This window comes from Chlamydotis macqueenii, chromosome 2, assembly GCF_036417535.1.
Source record: "Chlamydotis macqueenii isolate bChlMac1 chromosome 2, bChlMac1.mat, whole genome shotgun sequence".
Classification (NCBI taxonomy): Eukaryota; Metazoa; Chordata; class Aves; order Otidiformes; family Otididae; genus Chlamydotis; species Chlamydotis macqueenii.
In genome coordinates, this window is record NC_141557.1 from 57845573 (window position 1) to 57869756 (window position 24184).

Sequence of the window (24184 nt, forward strand, 5' to 3'; positions counted from 1 at the left end):
CAAAGCAAGACACCCATATAACAGCCCCATATTGCAAGCTGTCCTTTTCCCAGAATGTTATAATTTATTCCCATTCTAAAAGATTCTTCACATCGCCAGAGCAGCAGAAAGACACTTTGGAGTCACTGAGACTCAAGCCCAAAATATCAATCAAGTTATTTATATCTCTTGGGTATAATAATCTCTCTAGAATTAAAGGACTATAGTTTTTCGGTTTTGATACAACACAATTAGATAACAGGGTTTTGAATAAAATAGAGCTTTAAACAGAAGGTTAAGATAGCATTAAAAAAATTATTAGCATGTCAGTAGAGTCTAAGCAGACAGCTCTTGAATAACACTGGACAGGCAATTTAAGGGAAAATACTTCAGAGAAGTAAATGAATATTCTTTCCAGCAGAATGATTTCTTTAAAGACAAAGATCAAAATTATGCAGGTCTTTTTTTTTTATTTCAAAAGAATCACTTTGAAGGTAAAATATACCTACCCAAAGCAATTAAGATGAGAAGAAGAAAGACAGAGAAAAGGAATACTCCAAGGGCCAAGAATGTAAGACTGAAAGAACTATTCAGTTAAAGTATAATCACCCATTTTCCCCTGAATTATATTTATTTAATACGAACATAAAAGTGTGCAGAAGAGATGAACGGGTTACAGGAAAAGGTAAAATGAAAGCTCTAAAATGTCGTTCTTTGGAAAGCATCACCATTATCAAAGAGAATTGCTTGCTGCAAGTCAAACAGGTTTCTGTTTGAATTCAAGTTGTGCATGAGCAACTACTAGGAAAAGAGAAACAGAAAATTACAGAATAAATACTCCTACAACAGTTAGTAATGCTTGACAGACTCTGGTCTCTGTTTTAGCAGTTGTAGATCTCATCCATCAAACTTCTCACAGGTGACAAAGAAAAAAATTTTAAGTTAACTTTTACTTTAAGACTACTCTTTATTTTGAAGAACAGGAGGAAACTGAGCTTCCTCTGGCCTCCATCATACACTTGCCATGAGAGGAAACACAAAATATGTATCAGATTTTGCTGTATGAACAAAATTGTTCATAAGTATGTAATTTCTACCAAATGCCTTATTCCTTTGCCCTGAGAATCACCTTTATTCATTTATTTGCTTTTATTAAACTATTTATTTATGAATGATTGCTCAAAACAACTGAAAATCCTAAAGACAATCACAAAGGAACCTTAGTAACCTCAGATTACACAGCATTCCACAAAAATGAGAAACCATTTGAATGCAGTATTTCACATCACTAAGAAAAGTAGACTTCCTATTTTATTACCCATCTCACTTCACAAAGCAAACAGATTTCCCCTAAGGTCTCACAAGAAGAATAAAGAGGATGCACTTGGTTTCAGCTCCTGGTGAGAGGCATCAGATATTCCTCTAGCCAACCCTTGCTAGTAGCCAACCCTTGCTAGGGGCACAGCAAGTTTTTTCAGAGGCTGCATCAAAGGTCTAGCTCTGATGGATACGTAACATAAGACAGACTGAGAGCAGAGCTTTCAAGAGGAAAAAAGACCAGTGGGCTTAAGGAAAAAAGGTATTTCAGGCTACCTCTGTGGTTTTAAAAATTGTAGTTGAGAATAAAAATGAAAGATAATGTGGAGAAAATATACTACCTGCCACAGCTTATTAAAGTATCATGCACAGAGCAGGCAGCTACTTCAGGAACTGAACAGATCCTGTTACTCCATATTTTACTTTCATTGAGAAGAGATTACTTCAATGATTTCAAGTTTATTGTTAACGTACCTGTCCTGGCTTCCTTCTGTGATGCGATAGAGACGATTGGCACCTCCATCAGCACAAGCTCGCAGTGCAGCTGCAAGTGAAGAAACAGAACATCAATGTATTGGCATTATAAATAAAAAACCACAACCAGTTACTCCATTATTGACATTTCTGTGTACACTAAAGTGTTCATTGCAGCATAGGGAATAACTTGAGAACTCATATAGCTGTTAGCTTCCTATACTTTACTTCCTTTGTTTTTCTAAATAGACATTTGAGCTGGTTTTATCAGACTAGTGCAAATCTTCATCCGATTGTCCCACTGTGCTTTCCAAATAGCTTATTTCTGTCTTATTTCTAATTTCTATTTCTAAGCCCAGTCAGCTTAAACTACACAGGGGGCAAGTATTCAAAATCTGAAAAGGACCCATCCTCCCTGTATGGGGCATGTACTTGTCTGAAGAAGTGGGAAGTTGCACCTTAAACCTAACAATCTCTCCCAGGGAAGAAGTTCAGAATGGTGGCTCTATAATGATCTGCATAAAAACTGCAGGGAAAAAAAATAGTTAGGTATGACAATACCTGTTTTCTCTTTTTCCCCCCTCCTATGACACAAAAAATGGTAACTCGACTAAAGTTTTTATAGGGTTCCACAGACTGTTTGAATCATCTGACATAAAGCAGGTGGGTTACGTCTTGGCTTTAAATCTTGAACTATCCTAGTACAAAAGGAACAAAACCACAGTAATTTTCACTGCTTCCACATAACTTGGGGACCGCAAAGGGCACATGTTACTAATTTGAATTGATTTAAACAAGCACAAACATGCCATTCTCTTTTGATCCCTTTGTTTATACAGGCTTAAGTCAGAGAAAAAAGAAAAGTCTAACACTATTATTACAAAATCAGATATCAATTGGTATATTTTATTCATAAGCATCCCTATTAATCATCATTTAACTAACACACAGTTCTTTCATGAGATTTTTAAAACATAATATGCTATCGTAAAGACTGAAAATGATCATCTTGTCTTAGCAGTCTTTTATCAGTTTTTCTCTGAGATGCACAAGTCAGATAACTGCAGCACACAAGATAAAAGAAGCTGTCGCTTCTTTACTAGAGCAGAGGACTCCTTCCAGGTCTGCAGGCAAAGTGAGACCAACTGGTAGAGCTGAGAGGGCTGAAAGTCAGAGGATCGGGGAAAGGAGGGGAGAGAGAAAGAGAGCAGAGATAAAGAAAATGAACAGCCTGCCCAGGTTTTGGAAAAAAAGGTATAAACAATAAGATCAGGCACTTCCCACTGCTGAGAATCCAATTTTCAGCTAAAGCTGCTTTGCTTTGGCGTTTATTTCTCAGTCAGAACAACCTCTCAGCAGTCTACAAGCAGATACAAACCTACATTTTTCCTCTTGGCACTCATTAGGTGGGCAATCTGTCTCTCCCTGTAGCTTAGCCATCAACTTAGCCAGCCCATACAAATCAGGACAACAAAGTTCATCTCTATATCTGCTCTCATCTTTAAACCATTCTTTCTTATTTGGCTGTTGAACTCCCACCACAGGGAATGTTCTGCATGTGTATATTCACCATGCAGTACCATGCGACCTCAGCTGAGGCTTTTTGGATAAAAAGGAGAAAGCAAGGCAGCACAAAAGCTATTAGCTCATCACAGGTAGCTTTGGGTACAGCAGCTTTTTTCCTGCAGGCTGCAAGAATGTGCAGGGCAGGAAAACCTGCATTGCACTCCTCAGTATCTCTTCTAGCACTGGTCCAGTGATCCCCTCTTCTCTCTTGTCCACAGTATTACAGTACCCACTATGGTAAGCAGTACCTTTCTCAACCTTCTTGCACAGACCATGTCTGCTCTGTCTCCTTATCTTACATCACCCACCATCCAAGCCCATATTAACAAGCCAAGGTCAATCAGATTTGATCTTGACAAATATTATTAGCTGAGATAATTTCTAAATTACGGTAGCTGGCCAGCCACTTACGACAGTGATTCACTGCTTCAGGCTCCTTCCAGATTCCTCACCTATCCTGATGAACATAAACATCACAAGACAAAAAGAACTTTTTTTTGCCCACTGTTTTTGAGTGGAAGCTTTTAACTTCTCCTCACATTTGAGGTTACAATTGAAACTGAATTAATGTAATTCCTTTCACCTGGGCATATTTGTTAACTTCTCTCGGGGACTTCAGCTCACACAGAATTTAGTAATGGCCCATTGCAAGAAGAGTGTGTAATACCTGCCCTTAAATTAGCTATCCAGGCCATCAGTTTATTTAGCGGATGTAAGGCATCTAAGTAAGGCCTAGGACCTAAGTAATTAGATAATCTTTTCACTCCTCTTGAGCTACAAAAACAATTAATCAATTGTGATGCTCTTTATAACCAACCTGTAAGAATGCTGCAGAAAAATTATTTTCTAACTTTGGGTACAGAACCTGCCAAAACGATGCTTCCTCGGCCAAAGACAGCCCCAGATTTTTCCTTTTGAGAACAGTGACTGTTACATCTATTCTCCCACATTTTAATCAAGTAAATGGCTTATGACTTCTGGGGGAAAAAAAAAGAAGGAATGAAATACAGAAAAAGAGAGATGAAAGAGTCTATGATCTCAATGACTTTAAGACAGCCAGAGCCTTAACTGTTGTAAACTATCTCAATGGACTTACCACAAGTTGAGCCTGGCTTGCTACTCCAGGTGATCTTATTATTTTAAAAGCACATGACCAAAAAAGCAAAACAAACTGATTAAGTATTACAGGACAAATAACTTTTCAATCAGTTTGGTACATGTAAACCTCCAAGATTCTTCCAAAGACCTGACGCTGCCTAAGTAACAGGTCTATGACACTTGTATGCTGTTCAAATGGATATGGGGTTACTATCTCATATCTCAAATCAAAATAGTTGCCTTATGTAACTGCAATTAAAAGCTGTCTCCCAACTATTTATTCTTATTAATAAGAATAAATAATAATTTAAAAACCCACCATCTTCGGCAGCACTGTACAGTTATTTAGAGAAAATATTTATGAGGTACTGGTCCTTCACCAGCAAGTTAATAACTTACACTGGAATGAACCAAAGCCCCAGGTGCCTTAAGTAACTAGCAGGTAATTAACTGATTGGCTTGAGGCCAGTAAATCATATTATTTCTGCAGCTATGAACCAAGCCTTGCTTGATAAAGAGTAATAATATATATTACCTGGAAGAACACGTATCATTATTGTCTGGAAGCGTTTAAGAAGATAGTCAGCAATTCTAAGCTTATAATTCAGATGGAAAATTCTCTATGAAAAGATAATAGGAACTGATTTTATGCAGTGCCTTTTATATTAGAGACAAAATTGCTTTACAAACAACAATTTGGCCAAGGTGCAGCACGGCAACCGTGTAGGCAAATCTAGCAGTCTCTAGGCACTTTGTAACAGCTCACACAAAACCTCATTAATTACATCAGCAGAAACTGAAGGACTTGAACAAGATCGGGGCTGTTTCATTTGGCATCATGAAAAGAGAGACTCTTTCTTCCAAGAAGTTTACAATTTAAACAGACGTAAAAAACAAATGAGAAGGTGAAAAATGACACAGAAGAATGAAGTGCTAATGGTCACACATGGGTCAAAGACAAGTTGTTTTCCAGGGCCACTAAAATGGATGTCTGGGCTTCTAGAGGGAAGAATAACCTAAGTGGTCAGCCAGAACACAGAAGGTCTTGCACACACCTCTTCCAACCCAAGGGCTACTATCCTATTATTGGAAACCCCTCAAATTTGCCAAGTGTGGTGCACATGGAAGTACTCTCTAGCTTATTTGTGTCAGAAAGAATTAAATCAGTGAAGACGTTATCTAAAGGCTTTTTGCTAATCCTGCCTCTGTGATCTGAGCCAGTCTAAACAATGGTTGTCCAAGTAATTCACTGAGCTCTGATGGGTCAGGAGGACTGACATCTCCAGTGGAGATGCTCTGATATGCAATTGGGAGCAGTAGCTTTTTCAGCCAGCACAACTGGAAGCAGAGGAGACCCGTGCTCTTGGCCACTCTGCTCAGCTGGAGAGTCCAATGTACTGTTTCACTCTTTTGTTATCAGAAGAGCCAACACTAAGAGCACAGGGGCCCAAGTGCACTGCAGCGCTAGCTCAGTGTGCGAACCTGCCCTCCTCTTGGCATGACCACAAACTGCAACCTTTCCAAACTGCATATTCTGTGTTAAGCTCCACTCCTCAGAAATACCTCACTGTCAAATTACCACCTCCTCTATCTGTCACATTCCTTTCCGATATAAGTGCAGTGTCATTCAGTGAATTAGAGGATGGAGATAAACTGAAAATTCAACCATTTAATTGTGCTGTTCAGTGGAAGAGTACAGAAGGAGAACTCAGTGACACTGCCAACAATTGCTGCTCCAGTTACTGGGAGCAGCAAATGTTCAATCCAGTAGTGTTTGAAATTATGGCAAGAGTAAATACTCTTCAGCTTCATCTATGCTAAGGAAGAGTTATGTCAAGAGCATATTATAAGCCCATGATATCTCTGGAAGAGTTTGTCATATGCAACCTGAATGGAGAAACCAAAGCCTTTCTAAGTGATGTCCTTCATTTTAAATTGTGTCTCCTCTGGTAGGAACCAGTGAACTATTTCCTTTTAATGACTGAAGTCAAGAGGGCAATTTTAGAGTTATTAGTGAATATGATTCTAACACAACAAAAATAATGTAAACAATTTATATTATACTTATAGATACTCTTTCGTAAATATAAATAACTTCCCATGCCTGTAAGACAGGATATGAATAGCATATCAAACATAAAAAGGAAGGTCTTGGCTCTGAATTAACTAGTCCTGAAGGTTTTTGCAGAAAAGATGCAAGTATTTTATCACACCTTTCATAACCCTGCAAATTCAGACAAGGGAAAAGACTGTACAGAACAGATGGAACTCTTGCAGACTAAGTAAGATGAGGGTATAAAAAAGGAATACATTTATATACAGTACCAAGACCTGGAGAAGAAAAGCATAACTTTATTATTCCTATTCTATTATTCCTTGCAATTAGCATTTAAAATATTTTTCTTTTTTCAAACAGATCTTGAAATTCATCCATGTTTTGCCTAAATTCAAATTTATGAAGTCTCCCCTAAAACTGCCTTAGTATATTGCCTCTGTTCCTTTTCTAATTTTACAGGACTTCTTATAGATATGCAATATGTTTCCCTCATTCATTTACTGATTCAGTAACATGGTAACCATAATTAACCTGCCAGCATAGTTTACACATAAGAGAACCATGCTTAATTAATGACTCAGAGCACTGGTAGTAATGTGTAAGAGATAACATACAGCAGATATGCAGAGTTGCTTGGTTTGCTTGATACATTTGGCTACCACATTTTTGTCTCAGCATTAATAAAAAAAAACACAGTAAGCAGCAACAAAATGCGTAGTATGTATTTATGTGCTTTCTCTTTTACTCCTTTGTCCTGCAGAAACTGCAAAAACATGTTTAACAAATACATGGCTTTGTGCAGCTGCAGATTGCTAGCTAGGAGATACATTTGCATCTCAAACAAATCGCTCCCACCCATGTGTTTCTACCTGTGTTATCAGGACTGTAGGCAACTGTACACCAAGTACAGTGCAGGGCAGATACCTCTCTTCTGGTCATCTGCAGCTCTTTGGCAAATCACCTGTCAGTCCATAATAGTTTTCTGCTTTGCTTAGCAAGACCAGTTGGACACTGGTCTTGCTAAGAGGCTTTTTAACTATTTAGAATAGGCATATCTTTAATTCATCTAAAACCGAAAAGGCTTTGCTCTTGTCACCAGTATTTTAAATCTGCAGTGCACAGGGCCTTAAATAAGCATGATGGAAAATGTCACCAGCTCTCAGGATATTCTGTGGTTTCAAAGGAAATTAAAGAGAAAGGCAGGTGCTTTCTAAGCTGCTGCTATAGGTTCACATTCACACTGCTGTAGCCAGAGCAGTAGCAAGAGCAGTCAGCCCCCTGTAGCAGTACTCAGCACTTCCTAGGATTGAGCCCATTCTTAGGAATTTGACCCAAAACTCCTCTTTTTTTTTTTTCTCCTCTCTTTTTTCCTGCCACGGTAATTCACAATTTTTCATGCATACTTCCACTCCAGGAACAAATTTTAGTATGACAAATGCTGCAAAGAAAACAACGGTTGTTATTCTTAAATCATCTAGGTACACAAAAAGGCCCATCAGCTACAAATGTCTCGTACCTGACTTCTATACCATCTGTATCACACAAAGAACACAAAAGCCCAGCAGTCCGCAAGGAAATAGATCACTAACACCGGAGCTGGCAGCCTGCTTCCATATGGACTGGATTATGATTCTCAGATGAAAAACTACTCTACTTCTAGTAAAGTAATTATGTTTCCTACAAAACTGCTGCACTTCTTTAATCACTCTGCTTTGAGCTGTAAATGTCATAGAGATCTCAGCTAAGCAGAGGCAGGATTCATTAAGCAATTAAATATGAGAATACAAGGAGAGAACTAATGTGCTGAGGAATTAGGAAATACTATTCTTTTCTCAGCACATTGATTCAGTACTGAGCAAAAGCGACACAAATAACACGTCTCCAAAAAGCTCACACAGAAATGAAACATAGGGAAAATTAGAAAATTTCTCTCACAGACAAAACCCTCTCCTTAATTTTAGTTAAAAAAAGTTACATAGTCTTCTTACAAAACAAAATCTTACTTTTAAAAAAAAATTCCTAAAAAATTTAAAATCTTAATGCTTACTTTGAAAAAAAAAAAGGAATAAAAGAACAGATAAACCTTTTAAAAACAAATTCTTAAGTACCACAAAAACACAACCGCAAGCAAAAAAAAACCCTGAGTATCAGTAAATACAGTAGGAGTAATGTGCTGTCAGAGGCAGGAGAGCAACTGTGTTTTCACCAGACTGAGCTTCTAGACTGTCTTCAGGTACACTTCCACGCGGAGTTCATTACAATGATTCATATTCAAGGCTGCTGGGTTTGGAGTAATCTCTTGTCAGGTGTTAGATTTAATATTCCTACAACCCTCACTTAGGATATGATTTTCTCTTCTCTTTCCTGTCATTGGTCTCCCATTCTGTCAAACCTGGGAGCTCCAGTGCTCGTCGCTGCCTTACGCCCGTTGCTGTAACAGGCTCTGCAAGCGGGAACAGCCTCATGCTCTGTTACAGCTAAGACCAGGAGGAAAGAGCCCAAACATAAAACAAAGTACTTGCTGCCATCACTTTGACTAAAATCTAAGTGACCTTTTCATGACAAGGCTATGTGGCTTGATGCCAATGGGGAAAGAATCAGGACGTTTATTCTTCTCATTTCGTTTTTTTTTTTTTTCTCTCTGTTTGAAAAATGACAGCTAAAGCAATAATGCAACATTTAATCAGCTTTTCTTTTTGCCCTGAGCACGCATCTATTATTACCATATAATAATAAAAAAAACACTGATCAGGACACATACCAAAAAAGAAGGAAAAAATGGACTAAAGTGCATAATGTTAATCATTACTTTTCCTGAGAAACTATTTTTTTTTAAGTATTTAAAGAATAATTTGTCAAATCAAAGATCCTCATAAATCAAACAAGCTTTTGAAATACAGGTGGGAGATCCTACTTGTGCCTTAAATCCTGTCTTTTCTAGAGTGAGAAGGAATTCAAGCTCTCTACAATAACATATTTGCATCTTACTGACTCTGATCTCTGACATCAGGAATTCCTTGGAGATCCACAAGCCCTTCCCGTGTTGCCACGTGCCGGCCCCGGGGCTGGGTTGGATTCTGCTTTGCAGACTAACACGCAGGTGCCCTAGAGCTTGTTCTGGACTGCGGCGCTTCCCCAGAGGAACTGGTAACCAAAATCTCTCATCCAAATGTTGCCTATGTAACCCCTGATAGCTGATGAAGGATTCGCTGAGTCTCAAATGTCAGACCCCTACAGACATCATGCTGGCTATCCTTCAAAGTACACCGCACCAGGGTGCCTTTCAAATAGCATCTCCTTTCATTACTTCGTAAGTACAATGTGCCTCACTAACAAAACTTTACTATAACCTGTCTACTGGTGTCCTATACCAAAAACACCTATACATCAAAATATACTTGAAGGTAAGGTACCTGAGAGAGTGCAGCTAGCTTTTTTCTGCATCCATTACCTGATTATCAAGCGAAATGGAGAGGCTTCAACATCAATTTTATTTCTGAAGCTTTAAAATTATATTGTTCAGTAATTCCGTGTAACATGCACTGACATCAAGCTTTGAATGCAACTTTTTATTTCTTCATTTCATATTTTCCATTGCTGCAACATTGATTTCTGAGACAAGGAAGATAAACAGCTACAAACATGATGGAACACCCCAGCTGTCTTCAATTTTAACTGCCAGTCAGTGTTGTTATCAGGCAAACATTAGTAGCAATCTGACTCTATTCCTACATGGAAAAACCTGATTAAAAAAAAATCACCTTTATTAGCATCAAAACATACAAATTTGCACAAAGGATGAGACTGTAAAGAGAAAAAGAACCTCTTTTTTGATCTGGTGTTGCTGATTCAAAGCCAGCAGTAGCAACTGCGTGCAATCATGATGCCCTGTCCCACAGTGAGCAGGACATGGGGCAGGTGAGGGGGCAATATGTGGAAAAGGGTGATCAGCTGTGCCAAGATAGCAAGGGAGAAATAATTTCCTACTGCTACTGGCCATCAGCAAGACTATGTACCTCTTCAAAGCCCGAGTCAGAGCTATCGTCTCTTCTGCTTCCACAGAACAATATGCATTAATAATTCAAGCCAACCTGCAAGTGTAAAGCAATGAGCATGATAAGTTCATATTCATGTCTATGATTAAATATTTTCAGCTAACACGTTTATATTTCAAATTTTGTTTGCCTAAATTGGATTTGCAGTAGCCTGCAACTCATCAAAAAATTAATCGCACACTTATTTTAAATAGCAGAAAATATATCAATTCTCACACTACTAAAACACACACTGTTCCTTAGCAGCCCAGAATAGATTTCCACACAACCTTTTATATCATAGTCTAACAAAAACTTTTGTGCATCAAGGAAATTTCAGAACTCATAAAAGTCAAAAACTCCAATTTTGTTAAAAGACAACTAGAATATTACAATGCATAAATTTCTGAACCAATCAAACTTGCACTGACATCTTCTTGAAAAATTATTTAAACTATTCAGAAAAATTATCTTGGTCGAAAATTTGCTTGCAAATGAGTATCAAAAAGAGAGAGAAACAAGAAACCAGACAAGGAAAAATTAAGATGGTAAATACATTTTCCTAATGCATGTGGAAATGCTGTTTATAATATATTTTCTAATGTCTTGATAATATACAGCTACTGTATGTTCATGCTACATAGTCTTATGTATAGATCATTTCCCCCACTCTTAACAGATAAAACGTTCAATAGATTTTTAATCAAACAATAATAAACTATTGAAAACAGCATCTGGACAAATGGTCAAAAAAAAAAAAAAAACAAACCAGGAAGTATTCCATCTGAACCAAAAAAAAGTTTTATGGAGCATTCTTTAAAGACACTGTTAGCCAATTTAATTTGAGAAATAGGTGCATCTTCTGAAACTAGCCTAAATTAAGTGAATACTTTAAAATATGGAAATTAAGCCAGTATCTTGGAATTAAATGTCTAAAACATGGTGAGCAAATAATATTATTACTTCATTTATGAGACACTAGTACTTGCACCAATTTAAACCAGAATTGTTTCATGAAAGCAGTGGATTTGCATCGCTATTACTCTGGTACTGCTACTGAAATACAATTCTAAGGTCAAACCTGAACACAATTTTGATATTACAATGTGTTGCTCCTTTTAGGAGAAGACGAGTTTTAGCTACCTGTATCAAGACTAATTTTGACCCCCAAAATCTTCCTACACAAAGTAAATCTAAAATTGAAGTAATAATCTTGCTAGGCACTTTCTTTCTGCTAAATTTTCCAACAGTCAAGAAAGAAGGTCAGCTAATATAAGCTAGCATACAGACACAGAAGATCATATCTATGGTATAATTTTGTCAAACATGTTTCTTTTGTTATTCATATTTGAAAAAATAGTAGAAAAACCGATAAGGAAGGACAAAATAAGATATTTGCATTGTTAAAAAAATATAGAAGTTATGAGTTAAGATTTTCAAAAGAAATAATCACCACAACAATCATTTTTGGAAAGTTTTTCATTATCTTGATGAAACGATACATTAAATCATCAGAAGACACAAAAGAAAGCTTATTTGGACAGGCAGAATCAGCTATAAGCCAGACTAAAAACTGTAATTCTGAATGCAAAATGGGACTTCTCATCTGAATTCTCTTACATAATGGAAATGTAAAACCAATACTTTTCTCCCTGGAAAAAAAAAAAATCAACATCTGTATGCAAACAGTCTGGTTATGAATGAAGATGGCATAGCAGTAGTTTCCTAGTTCATAAAACTGATGAAGAAACAAGTGCGCCTCTCTTTAATGAGGCTATAAGAGAACCTTAAGATGAAATTTCCAAGTAAAAATATTTGTAGGAGGCAATCTAGAGTTTACTGAACAAAACCCTGTGTGTGTTCTCAAGAGGAATAAACTTATCTGTGACAACTCTCCTCATCGCAAGGCTGCAAACAGAATCAGAGGCTGCACTTAAAATGCACGACCTGTGTATCATCCATGACGTGGCCATGGGAAAAACACCAGGTTGTATCAGTGTTCAAGGTGTCCTCTATTCCTCCCTCTGAGATAAGAAAAAATCCACCACCATCTGCCTTTTGCTGAGAAATTTCACTGAAAAATTTACATTCTGGTTCTCCTGAGGATACACACTTATGACACAGCTTTCCAGACGACAGTGCAGCTGAGGAATATAATGCCATTAGCTCACCAAGGTCCTGAGATGATCCATATCTAAGTCATCCCTAAAATAGGAAAATTAGATGCAAAACCAGAAGATTTGTGTGAGTGCTATATGAAGACCCAATTCAATGCCTACATGAGTTGGCAGTTTTATGCAAGGCTAGTGAGGACCTGAAAACCCAATGGGTAGCAGCAAAACACAACTTCGAAACTGTAAAATTATAAATTTACTGGAGGTAAATACAGCCTTTCAGAAGATTTTTAATACAGGAAAGTCCATAATTTAATTCTATGTTTTGGGGAATATGATGTTTAGATTTTATTTAAAAGAGCCACCCAATCAGTAACCCATGTAGTATCAGTAAAACATCAGATCTCTCTAGTCAGTTTGCTCTCCATTGGAAAATGCTGAAGTGCTAAAACCTTAGTTTTGATGTTCTTCCACAGTGTGTGATGGGAAAGGGAATTGCGAGGATGCTGTTCACCTGCTGGCCTCAGGTAACCAGTCTATCCGTTTATAGGTCTTCTCATTAAGCAGATACAGTTGTTGTTCTCTACCTCTGAAGTAGCATCATGGCAGTTCCCTAAGACCTCCTACAGGGAGAAACATTTAAAGTGAATGGAAAAGTAAAGTCTCAGTGGGGACTTCAGTCCTCAAATTTGGAACTGCTCAGTGTTTTAGGAAAACTTGCAACCTTTTGCAGTATTCAAAAACTACTCCTAGTAGCAGATTTGTACAGAGCTCATTTCCAGTTACAAAGATCATCAATACATTGCAGATTATTTTTATCAAAACTCTACAGAATTACTGCTACAGGCCTTCAGTTTCAATGTGTTACAAAGATAAATAGCCCTAGAAGTGCAACACGAAAGAACATTTTCTCTCATTTGGGTCCATATTTTTCATTTTGAAGAAGGGCGACTTAAGCGTATATTGAAGCCTGATGTTCAGAAGTGAATCCATGGAAACCAGGTAGGAATTCTTTGTTTTGTTTAAACTGCTTCCTGTCTAACTGCATTATTTTCCCTTTTAAATTAATGATAATACGGAACCATTTTGCCATCTCTTGATCATAAGCCAAACCATTTAATCTTTATTGAACAAAAAGATTGGTCTCTTCTTTGGGGCCATCTTCTCCTTGTAGCTGAAACCTGTGCATTCAATAAGTAGTGCCTTAGATATAGCACATTCAAGCTTATTCCAAAAGTCTGCTTTAAGAATATATTCCCAGTGAAACAAACAAACAAAATCCCAAGACATAGTCTTGTTCAAATGGTAACACATTACACATTGTATCATGTTGCTCTTTGGTCTCAAAATGGTTCAGTGAAAAAGAACTGGATAGTAGCTGTGAATCTTAGTATAGTAAGTGTTTATTTTCAGTGTTGCTACTTAATTGGAAATTATCATCCTTTTAAATTTTCCATAGAAATATGGCTTACGAGTGTGGGAGAAAAAATTATCCTAACTACATCTAATATATCTTTATTTAAATTAGCCAAGTGTTGGCCAAGAATATCAATATACTATCTAATTTGCAAGCTCTGTCGATAATAAACACTTCATTATCAGCAACAGAAAATATCAGAAGACAGGATGTTCAAATATTATTTGAGTCACTGCACCAATCCCATGCTACCCTGTGTACCAGGTGTGCTGGAGATTCCAGATTAGCACACATGACATTTTCATTTAAAGTAGTGTGTTCCTGCACTTGCTATGGTTTAAATCAGCATTGCTAGTGAAGAGCTGGTAAAATGTTAAAAAAATCCCTAACAACCTTTGCTTGTATAATACGGATTTCATCTTTCATAAGCCTTTGGAGCCCACAGTATTATTAGCTATTGGGCTTTGAAGCACAAGGATTACACGGAAGTCAGTCTTTTCACCTGGCTCTTATCTCCCTGTTTTAAAAGAACTCCTGTCTTCCCCAGATACTCAGATCTCTCTCCTTCTGCTTAACTGTTCTTGACCAGGTCATTTGTTAGCTCCCCTTGGTCTATAAAGGGGAATTCCCAGACCAGAGCCTTACATATTGAACATTAAAAAGAGCTTAAAACAACCAAAACCACAAAACCAACACCCTGAAACAAAACAAAAACCCACAACAAGCACATATTAATGTGTGTAAGGAAGGGCTTTCCTCAATTCACCAAAAATATTTTATTTCCTCACTACTTTTTACTAGTTCACTTCTGAACATCTATGTCGCTCATGCATTAGCTAAGACACTTGAGGTCAAGTTCAACCAGCCCACTTCAGCAACGTGTTCAGAGCATAATCCTCTCTCTTAAGAGGTTTGGTGAAGGAAAGCAATTTCTCTTACTCTTGATTTGATAATACATACATGACTAAGCACCTAAAGCACTTAGCTGTCTTTCTGCAGTGTGAAACACCCAACACTGGGGCAATGCCCACCCTAGGAAGAAACAGGAATAGCAATGCCCTGATTTCACAGATGACATTCCCTGTCATGCAGATGTAGAAAGACATCTCTGAGTCCTTGATTCACAAGACGCTACACGGTACATCTGTATCATAAAAGGAAGAAGTATTGTTTCATCAATGAAGGAAAAGATCTGTTGTTGTGCTTAACCTGCAAAACGCCTCGCCGCCTGCTTGAAACAGTCGTCAGAGCTTCTAATGGATTTTGTAATTTGGAGGGGTTTTTTTGCTTAAAGACGCAATGATTTCTCTGTGAAACATGAAAAAATTATCAAACTGCCATCTTTATAAACTAAACTAAGGTTAAAAAATAGAGAACTAAAGACCCTGGTGCTTTCATTTATCTTGTACACCAGTAAAACTGAGTATTACCAAGTTCACAATCTCCCAGCAGAGAAAAAGAGTTTCTGAAATTTGATTTAACAGCTAGCTTTCCCATCTCAGAAACATTTAATGTTGTTGCTCTTTGAGCAAACAGAAATCAATAGCTGTGAACAACAGAAGTTGTTTAAACTTCCCTTTATACGATTAATCCTTCCTGTAGTCAACCTTACTTCTACAGTTTTAAAAGGCTTATTTGAAGGGGCATAAAATGGTATTTGCTTTAAGGAATATTCTGAGAAGTTCCTGCAGGCAGCAGGTCCTCACCCGCTGAGAAGGTCTCTGACTTCCGTGAAGCCACCTGTGCTAAGCAGAGCCCTACTTACCTCCTCTTCTTCACCTACTGCCTCCATTCTCCCCCACTACCACTCCCAGCCGGATTGCCTCCTATTTCAGGGTCTGCTTGATGAACCTCAATTATTTTACTTTACTTAAAATTTAGCAGCTGTGAGAGTGAAGTAGAAAGTGTAACCAGAAGAGCATGGATTTTCTGGGGTTTTCTACAAGCATATTCAGAAAACAAAGAAAAGAGGAGAGGTTCTCATAAAATAAGCAATAATAAAATGGGAGCAGTCATGCTAGTTCTCTCTGTATGCAAAAACCTCATGCACTGTGATGTCACTCTACCAAGGAAGAGACCACTGAGCTGAGGCTGAACTACGACAACGCCTAGGCGTTTAATTTCTCAAAGCCCACTGCAGGCAATGCATCCTGTCACACTCTGGGCAGGCACAGGATGGAGGCAAACAGGCCTTGGGGAAGGGCGGTCTGTGCCCAGGGAGCTGCAGAGACAGCACTGCTTTGGCTTGCTCTCTCCAAAGGGCTCGCAAGGCACTGGAGAGCAGGGAACTGTGTGCTGCCTTCAGCCTGGTGGGAAGACGCCGCCTCCTTCCAGCAGCAGACAAGGGTGACAGTGAGAAGCCACTACTGATCCTACACCTCCCGCCACCAGAAACTGAAGAGAAAGCCTTTGCAGGAGGAGGAGACACTCACCTGCCCCCAAGGAGGCATCCATCTGGTTTCAAGAGTAAAGGATGGGGACAGATAGGAAATTGAATTATATCGCTTTTCTTCCCAGGCATGAGTGGCACATTTCCTCACATATAATGAAAACAACAAGCAGTGTTTAAAGAAACATTTACTTCCCAAGACAGCTTAATTCACCGGGGCATTCCCAGTCCTTCCTCTTCTAAAGAGGAATGACACCACCCATTCAACAATAACGCAATATGCACTTGAAAAAGAATAAAAACAAAAAAAGAAAACTGATAAACCACTGTTCTGTTAAAAACAAGAATGCTAATTAAGACATGCTTGTATAAGTGGAGATAATTAAAAGTAACTGTACAGAAAAATAAAAAAATACAAATAATTAAAGCTAACCTTTAAATTATTATTGCAGTCTGTAAGAGACCTGCTAGCAAACTTTAATAATATTGTTTGGAACATCAGTCATTTTGCTCTTGCAGAAATTCATTTTTTATAATGCAATAGTAACATCTCAGGAATGATATTAAGTTTCTACTTTGTATTAAAGTAGAATTGCATTAGCATGGTACAGTATGTGTATCCCTGCTGGGATTACTTTCATGCTGGAAAAAACAATGTTATTTTTCTATTACTGAAATAAGTTATCTATTTTGACAGTGGAAAATACATTTCACTGAACTATAAACTAACAAAATCTGTCATCTAAGAGGATATCACTAAAGTTTCTCGTCTGGTGTACTTTCAGTTCCTAGCCAGCAGCAATTCTGCTAATTTTTTTGCACAAACTCATTTGATTTGTGGCATACCTGTGAGCCTATACACTAAAGTTAGCATGTCCAGTCCAATTACTCTTCTTCAATCCTTGACCAAATTATTGGGAAATCTGCTTGAGGAAAGAACAAAAGATTGTAACTGACAAATCTATGTCTTTCTGAACAAAACTCAAGCCTCCCCCTTCCAGGATCTCTCTTCATCGAGTTTCTGCACTTGACTACCTGCACCCCAAGAGAGTGAGCCTCAAAGCAGCTTGGGGGGAGGGAGAAATAGGGAGTCAGAGTTAGTTTACCTTCAGACACATCTGTCCTTTATTAACATTATTTCCCAAAGCACTCAGCCTCATTCTAACTTTTGTTTTTCAGTTTAAGCAGTGGGATCACTGGTTTCCATTCACCTTTCACACTGGTGAGTTACCTTGAACCTTCTCCAGCTGGCCCTAACCCATCAAATTCTTGTTGAGGCATGGAAGAAATGAGCTTTAATAGGGATTTAAAAGAGGGAGAGGGGAAGAGAAGGCAGTCACCTTAACCAGTAAAATCCACCTCTGGTACAAGCTGCAAAGAGTTCCAGGTATGAATTCAGAGGCTGTCAGAGACAGACCTGGAATCAAGCCCCTCACTAATGGATCAAGTGGTTAACAAATACCAGTACTTTGGTAAAGTCCAGGTTTTAGCCACATAATTACTTCAATTCAAACCAAAGTGTGTATTTCCAAATGTCATATATCCTAATTCACCATTGCTGAATGATGGGTAATTTACAGTGCATTTCGTATCAGTTCTGAAGCTGAACAATACACTTCGTCACGCTGAAGTCACACTGCACCTGCAGAGTAAAGGAGCTTCAATACAAAGAGATTAAATTATCACATAGGTGGCACAAAAAGCAGAGTGGGTATCAAGTTTGGGACTGCCTCATTTACACCATGTGGGTTCCAACTGCTGGCCTCAGGGGCATTTTTTTCCTTTAGCAATAACACCAGATTCAGGAAGAAGATAGGGAACTTGAATATACTGTAGAAAAACTACTAGCAATCAACTGAGGTGCAGAAAATTACACCTTTGAGCTAAGAAAGAGCTTTCTGTCAAGTCTGCCTGTGGCAGCAGGTGTCACTGTAAGGCAGAGGTATGGCAATTAGCAAATTATTGGGACATAGACGAGAACAGAAGCGGGCAAAGATGCTTTATGGCATGTGGTAAGGACATGGAAATTCTTGACAGCTGGTAGCTACGCACACTTTTTGTGCTAAGTGTTTTGGTTGCAAACACGATCAAACAGCAGATTGCTAGTATACACCTGCTTAAAAAAAAAGTATGGAAACTCTTACTATTGAGGTTACAGCTTGCATAATGGCATTCATTTTGTGTAGTTTTCCATTTACTCTCTGAGTGCTCAGCCGTCTTCCACACATTAAATACTTTACGGCTATTCAGCGCAAATGGGACTCCATGCAGTACTCAGTTAAACACCTCTGGAGCACGACTGGTTGTCGATTCCCCTGAGAACTGCTGGGAACTACCCAAATTGTGCCTTTAAGTTCTTGCAGTAGGCATTTTAGGGCTACATTCATACATAAATTTCTGTCATTCTAGTGTCCAGTCATCCCAGGTTAGGGATATTGCACCCTCCAGGGAGCAGCGTCAGCTGGGTTACACCCAGCGCAAAATGAGGGCCAGAAAGCCTCTTTGCTCTGCTCTTCACTTGTGCGCCATTTCAGCCCGAGGCTGCTATGAAGGAGCACCATTTTTGACCTGCTTTGGATCCCTTAGGATTCTGTTACGTGTTTCCTTCCACACTGCCTGGAAATGACAAAGACTGATGTCTTCCTGTGAGGAGAAAGGTTTTTTTCAGAAGAGTTTTCAGCCTGCTGTCAAGGAGTCTCTCCCTTCTGCTCCTTCATGCCTGAAATATTAGTCCTCAGTTACCACTAACACAAAAAAAAGAGACATTTTCTGCTACAGTATTGAGCCATTTTACAAAGAAATTGCCAAAGAAATTAAGAACTAGTCTTCTACTACAAAGGCTGACAAAGCAAGGGGGGTAGTTTAAATAATAAGAAGGCTAGAAAAGTGCTAAGTTATAGTCCAGAGAGTGCTAAAGCAATGGTGCCACGATTTACTTAGATGGAAAAGAGGGCTGCTCCTGCTTAAGAACAGATTCTACAAGGTCTTGACTTGCCCTAATGGCTATAAGGAGAGAAAGAAAAGTCAGTGCTCTTACAACCACTACCAAAACCTACTACTAGAGGTGCTTGTTTGGATTAGAAAATAAAAAGAACACTTACAAAGGAGATTTACTTATAGTAAAAATAGGTTGTGCAGAGACTTGAAATGGGCACTGAGGGAAACCCTGAATCTGCTGAGTACCTGCACTGCCTGCAGCCAGACGGAAGATGCAGATCAGCAGAATCGCTGAGCAAACTCTAAGCAAAGAGGGTTTCTCCTGGACATGGTCCACTCATTGCCTGGAAGGAGCAAGGTAAGATAGCTTCTCATCATGAATCCCCTTAAAGCTGCATGTAGAGCATACTTGGGCTTTTTGTGTTTCTTTAACCAACAGAAACCATTTATACAGAAAAGGTTTTATGCTGGCCTCTCTGAAGTATACTCATCGTTTTCCTGTGGGGAGAAGTGTAAGAATTTGGAACGTGAAGACACAGAGTCACTCCTCCTCCAGCAAGGCACGGAGCTACTATTTCACCCTGCCACCAGAGCTCCTACCACCATGCCATGGTGGCAGTTAATGACAGTAATGCACAGCAAACTGCCAACTAAGGGTAGTTGGGTTTTCCCTGCTTCCTTTTTCGTTTCTAAACATCTAACTGAGCTGAATCTGCTTTCTTCTTCCAGCATCAAAACCCCAAGCTCTCCTTAGTACGCCTGTAGCAGCCCATTTGCCCTTGTGCAGGGACTTCCCAGAAGCCACAGTGGATTCAGCTTCTGAACAGGCAGAGCAGTTAAATAAGTGCATGAGGGCACGGTGGGGCATCAGGCAAGCAAGGTACATTACTACATCTTTTCCTCTTGTCATTTGACAGTCTCTTTTTTTTTTTCTTTTTTTCTTTTTCTTTTTTTTTAAAATTTAATATGAACACAACTAGACTTAAGAGTTTTTGTGCTTACAGTGACTGGCACATTGTAGGCCCTCTCCAGGCACTACCGTAATAAAAACAAGACAGACAAAGTAGAGAGAGAATGGATAACATAATATCTACAAAGCACACAATACCCACTGGAAGCAACCTGTAGGTTGCTAATGCCAGTCTCTAATGCAGCAGCTCTCTCTTACCTATGTCTGTACAATATCTAATAAAATACAACCTCTGGGGAAGAACCTCATCATCTCCTTCTGTTCCTCTATGCTTGCAAGACCTCTTCTCATTTACTGGCTCAGCAAAGATTCTGAGCTGTGATCAGAAAAAGGTGCCAAGATCATGTATTTTGCTGTGGACTGGACCCAGCCTCCCGTGACTGTGACTAATCAGCTAGGCAGGAGGGGACAGGCTCGGTGGTCCACTCCTACGATAGTTCTCCCAGGGAGCACTTGGTCAGTGACCCAAGAGGGGGGTCAACACCAGGGGTGGGCTCCTGCAAAGCAGGCACAGCCAGAGCCCAGTGGACAAGGCTCAGGCTTAGGGAACAGAACACTTCACTGCTACACCCATCTTAGGGGGCAGAAGTCAAACCCAAACTCTGAGAATAAAGCCTGAACCAGGTTTTGAGGAGACACAACAGTAGCTTATACACCTGCACTGTGCTGCAGCTTTAGAGGAGGAAAGAAAATCCTACAGGCCACATTTAGGGAAGAATAAGGTTGTAAAAAGTTTCACTTCACGTAAAACCGAACATCAGGTTAGAGATTATAGCCCAAAAAGGTACCAAGTGTATTTTAAAACTGGATTTTGAATATTTTCATACTTTTTAAAAAGATGATAGAATTGCATGGCCTGTTAAAATTTTATTTTCCTTGTGTTTAAGTAATGGGCTTTTGTATACGTAAGAGGACCACACTGCTTGCAACATCACTTTGATAGACAAGGTTCAGGGAAATCTGTTTTGAAAACATACTTAGTAGTAAAATCAGAAACTATTTTCAAATTGAATGCTTCTGTTTTAAAAGGCATGACTTTTCTTAAATAAATGTTTGTGGTAATGTAGGGAAATGCAATTACAATGTAAGAAAAAAAAGGATAATATAATGTGCAATGAAAAAGAAAGGACAACTGCTAAAAATGTTCAATATATTCAGTACCCTTGAAATATTTATATTGCTTGGAGTATTAAAGCATGTTAAATTTCCATCTAGGTTTTTTTTCCCTGTATTTACTATTGTGTGGCAACATTAAACCCGTCTTTTTAGTAGTTTTGTCATTTTAAATATTTTTATTCTCCCCTTTTGTCTACTTGCATGGACCATTTTAAAAAAAAGTTAAGGCTTTAAGCTATCAAAGAGCAAAGCAGCTCTAAAAGTAAAATTAGATTTTGTTACTGCCATTGCCAGAGTAGCAGAAGAATGCCTTCTGGGTGACCAACCGATGTTTATGTTCCTTCCTATGACATGGCCTGCAGTAGCTTGGCCCTTGTCCCGACCTGACAGGAGCTCCATAATCAAGCAAGCACTGCTGAATTAAATTTAGTTCTCCTACAAGTAAGTTGTGTCAAGTCTTCAAGGTGTCTTACCATTAGAACAGAAAGGTTTCAGCTTCAGCTGATGTGAATCCACACAGCTACAGCTATTTACAATCCCACTGCGGAGAGCCACGTACGCACTGTTTGTTCATACTGTATACCATCAGCCCTCAATTTTGAGACATCTGTTATCACACCGAAATCCAAAGGAGTTTTATCAAAGAGCAAACACTCAAACTGATAGTGAGAAGGCAGCTGAGAAGTCCATAAACATGTATCTGCCAAGCCTCAAAAGCCATGTTAATAAAATCCAGAAAAGCAAGCAAGGTACAAGAGGCTACTGAACCATAATTTCTCTGTTTTCACTGAGTCATCTTAAAAAATACATTAAAAAAAATCTGTCACCTCAACTCTGTTTGTGGGAGTACATCATCTGTATGAAAAGTTGCTATGCCCTTGACAATATGAAGATCAAAGTGTGGTCTTTAGTATCATCCATGGTATCTTCCTTAGCGAGGTTTTTGTTATTTATGTTCAGTTGGTATCAGTTACATCAGCTGCGCCTTCTGCACACATTCATGAGTCTTCCCAGCAAGCATACATATTCCTTTTACTCAATATTAACCCATGTCAAATGCTTTTCTCACAGAACGGTTAAATTCTGTGTCATGACGCTACATAAATGGCCTTGTGTATCAGAAGTTGCTCAGAAATCACTGAAATCAGAAAGCACCAGAAATCAGTGCTTCAGAACAAGCATTTTTGAGGTATTACAAATTGAGCCATTCCTTTTTAGTCTTTGAACCACAAACACTATAATGATACTGCACCTCAAGGTCAGGATTGTTGGGTAGGTAAAATACTTCTAAAAGATCTAAGTTCTTATAGCATTATTAGAAAATAAAAGTATCATCTGTTCTAAATCTTCTTACAGAAACTTTCCAACTTAAACAGACTGGAGCATACACTTACTGTATTTTCAGTGCAAAGCTAAACAATAATATTTGGGAAACAGCCACAATCAAGCTTTAACCAAAATTTCCAGTTTATTCTGATAAACTAAGCTATAGAATTTGTCGCAGGATGTGATTGGAAAAAGAAAGAGCCAAATTCATCTGTTCCCACCTCCTCACCATCAAACACAAACATGTTGCAAGCCTTAAATCACTGAAGTGTAACCCCTCTTGTACTCCTAGTTTTCACAGGGATGTCTCTGAATCTCCCTTTCTACTATCTAATATTCAGTTTACCTTGAATCTTTCTTGCCAAGCTACTGTTAATGTAGAAGGAAAAAATATATTTAAATCCCTTTCCTACTAATCAAATCTGAATAAATAAAAATGCATCATTTAATCATTAGTCTGAACCAAGAATGACAGTAATACAGACACAGAGGAAGTCTAAGTAAATAATCTCATTTTTGTTTGGGGTTTTTTCCCCTCTAACTTAAGGATAACCATTAAACTCCACTTTCCTCTGGCATTTGAGAGTTATGTGGTAATCCCAAACACATGAAAATAAATTGTTTACTCCACCTCCTCCTCCTCCATGCTCTCTGCATTTATAGTGGTTGTAACTTTGCTACTCATAAAGAGCGACAGAGAATGCAGTCCAAATGCAGCGAAGTCAGCATTAACTAATAAAAGCAAGTCTCATCACAGAAGGTAGAAGTTATCAGCACACTTAAAACCCATCTGAAATTAACACAGAAATCCACTTCCCAGCAGCCCTGCAGTACACTCAAAGCAAACTCCCTCAAGAAGCGATCAGCTCAGAAAAGGGGATGAGGGAAGAAGTGAGGAGAAATAAGTAAAGTGGGAGAAGCTCTGTGTGCACGTTTATCTACATATATTTTTCTTAATAGCATAGTCACGGGACAAGACTATTTCATATGGATTTAAATAAACAGCTTTAACATGTTATTTCTTGTGGCTTTTAAATGTACAATTTCCACTGCATCTCCGAAGTCATGAAACTTAAGTATCTGAGGGAAGAAAACAAAAAATACATACAGTAAATAATTTTTAACAAAACTGGATCAAGTAGAACTTCACTTAAGACCTTTTCCAAAAGAAACAGCACAATCCACACAAGTTTAGTACTCACAAATTACTTTCAAAGTGAAAGAAAATTGAAATTATTCTTTCACAGTTCATGTAGATCTACTAGCATATTTTATTCTACTATTGTCTGTACCAGGATCTTCTACTTTCATTCCAATATCCCCTTCTTTGGCAGGATAGGTCTTTTGAATCTACTCGAAACTCTAGGGACTGCCTTAAAAAAAACCCAAAC

At 38.4% G+C, this 24184-nt stretch overlaps 1 protein-coding gene across 2 annotated transcripts in view; it reads right to left on the reverse strand.

The window, feature by feature from the left end:
• The window catches only part of TPK1 (thiamin pyrophosphokinase 1), a 302095-nt gene that overhangs the window by 182653 nt on the left and 95258 nt on the right, over positions 1-24184 (reverse strand). For both annotated transcript variants that reach the window (XM_086741727.1, XM_086741726.1), the window contains exon 3: positions 1771-1840. In XM_086741727.1, the coding sequence (XP_086597853.1) occupies positions 1771-1840 (70 nt within the window). The remainder of the gene's footprint in view (positions 1-1770; positions 1841-24184) is intronic.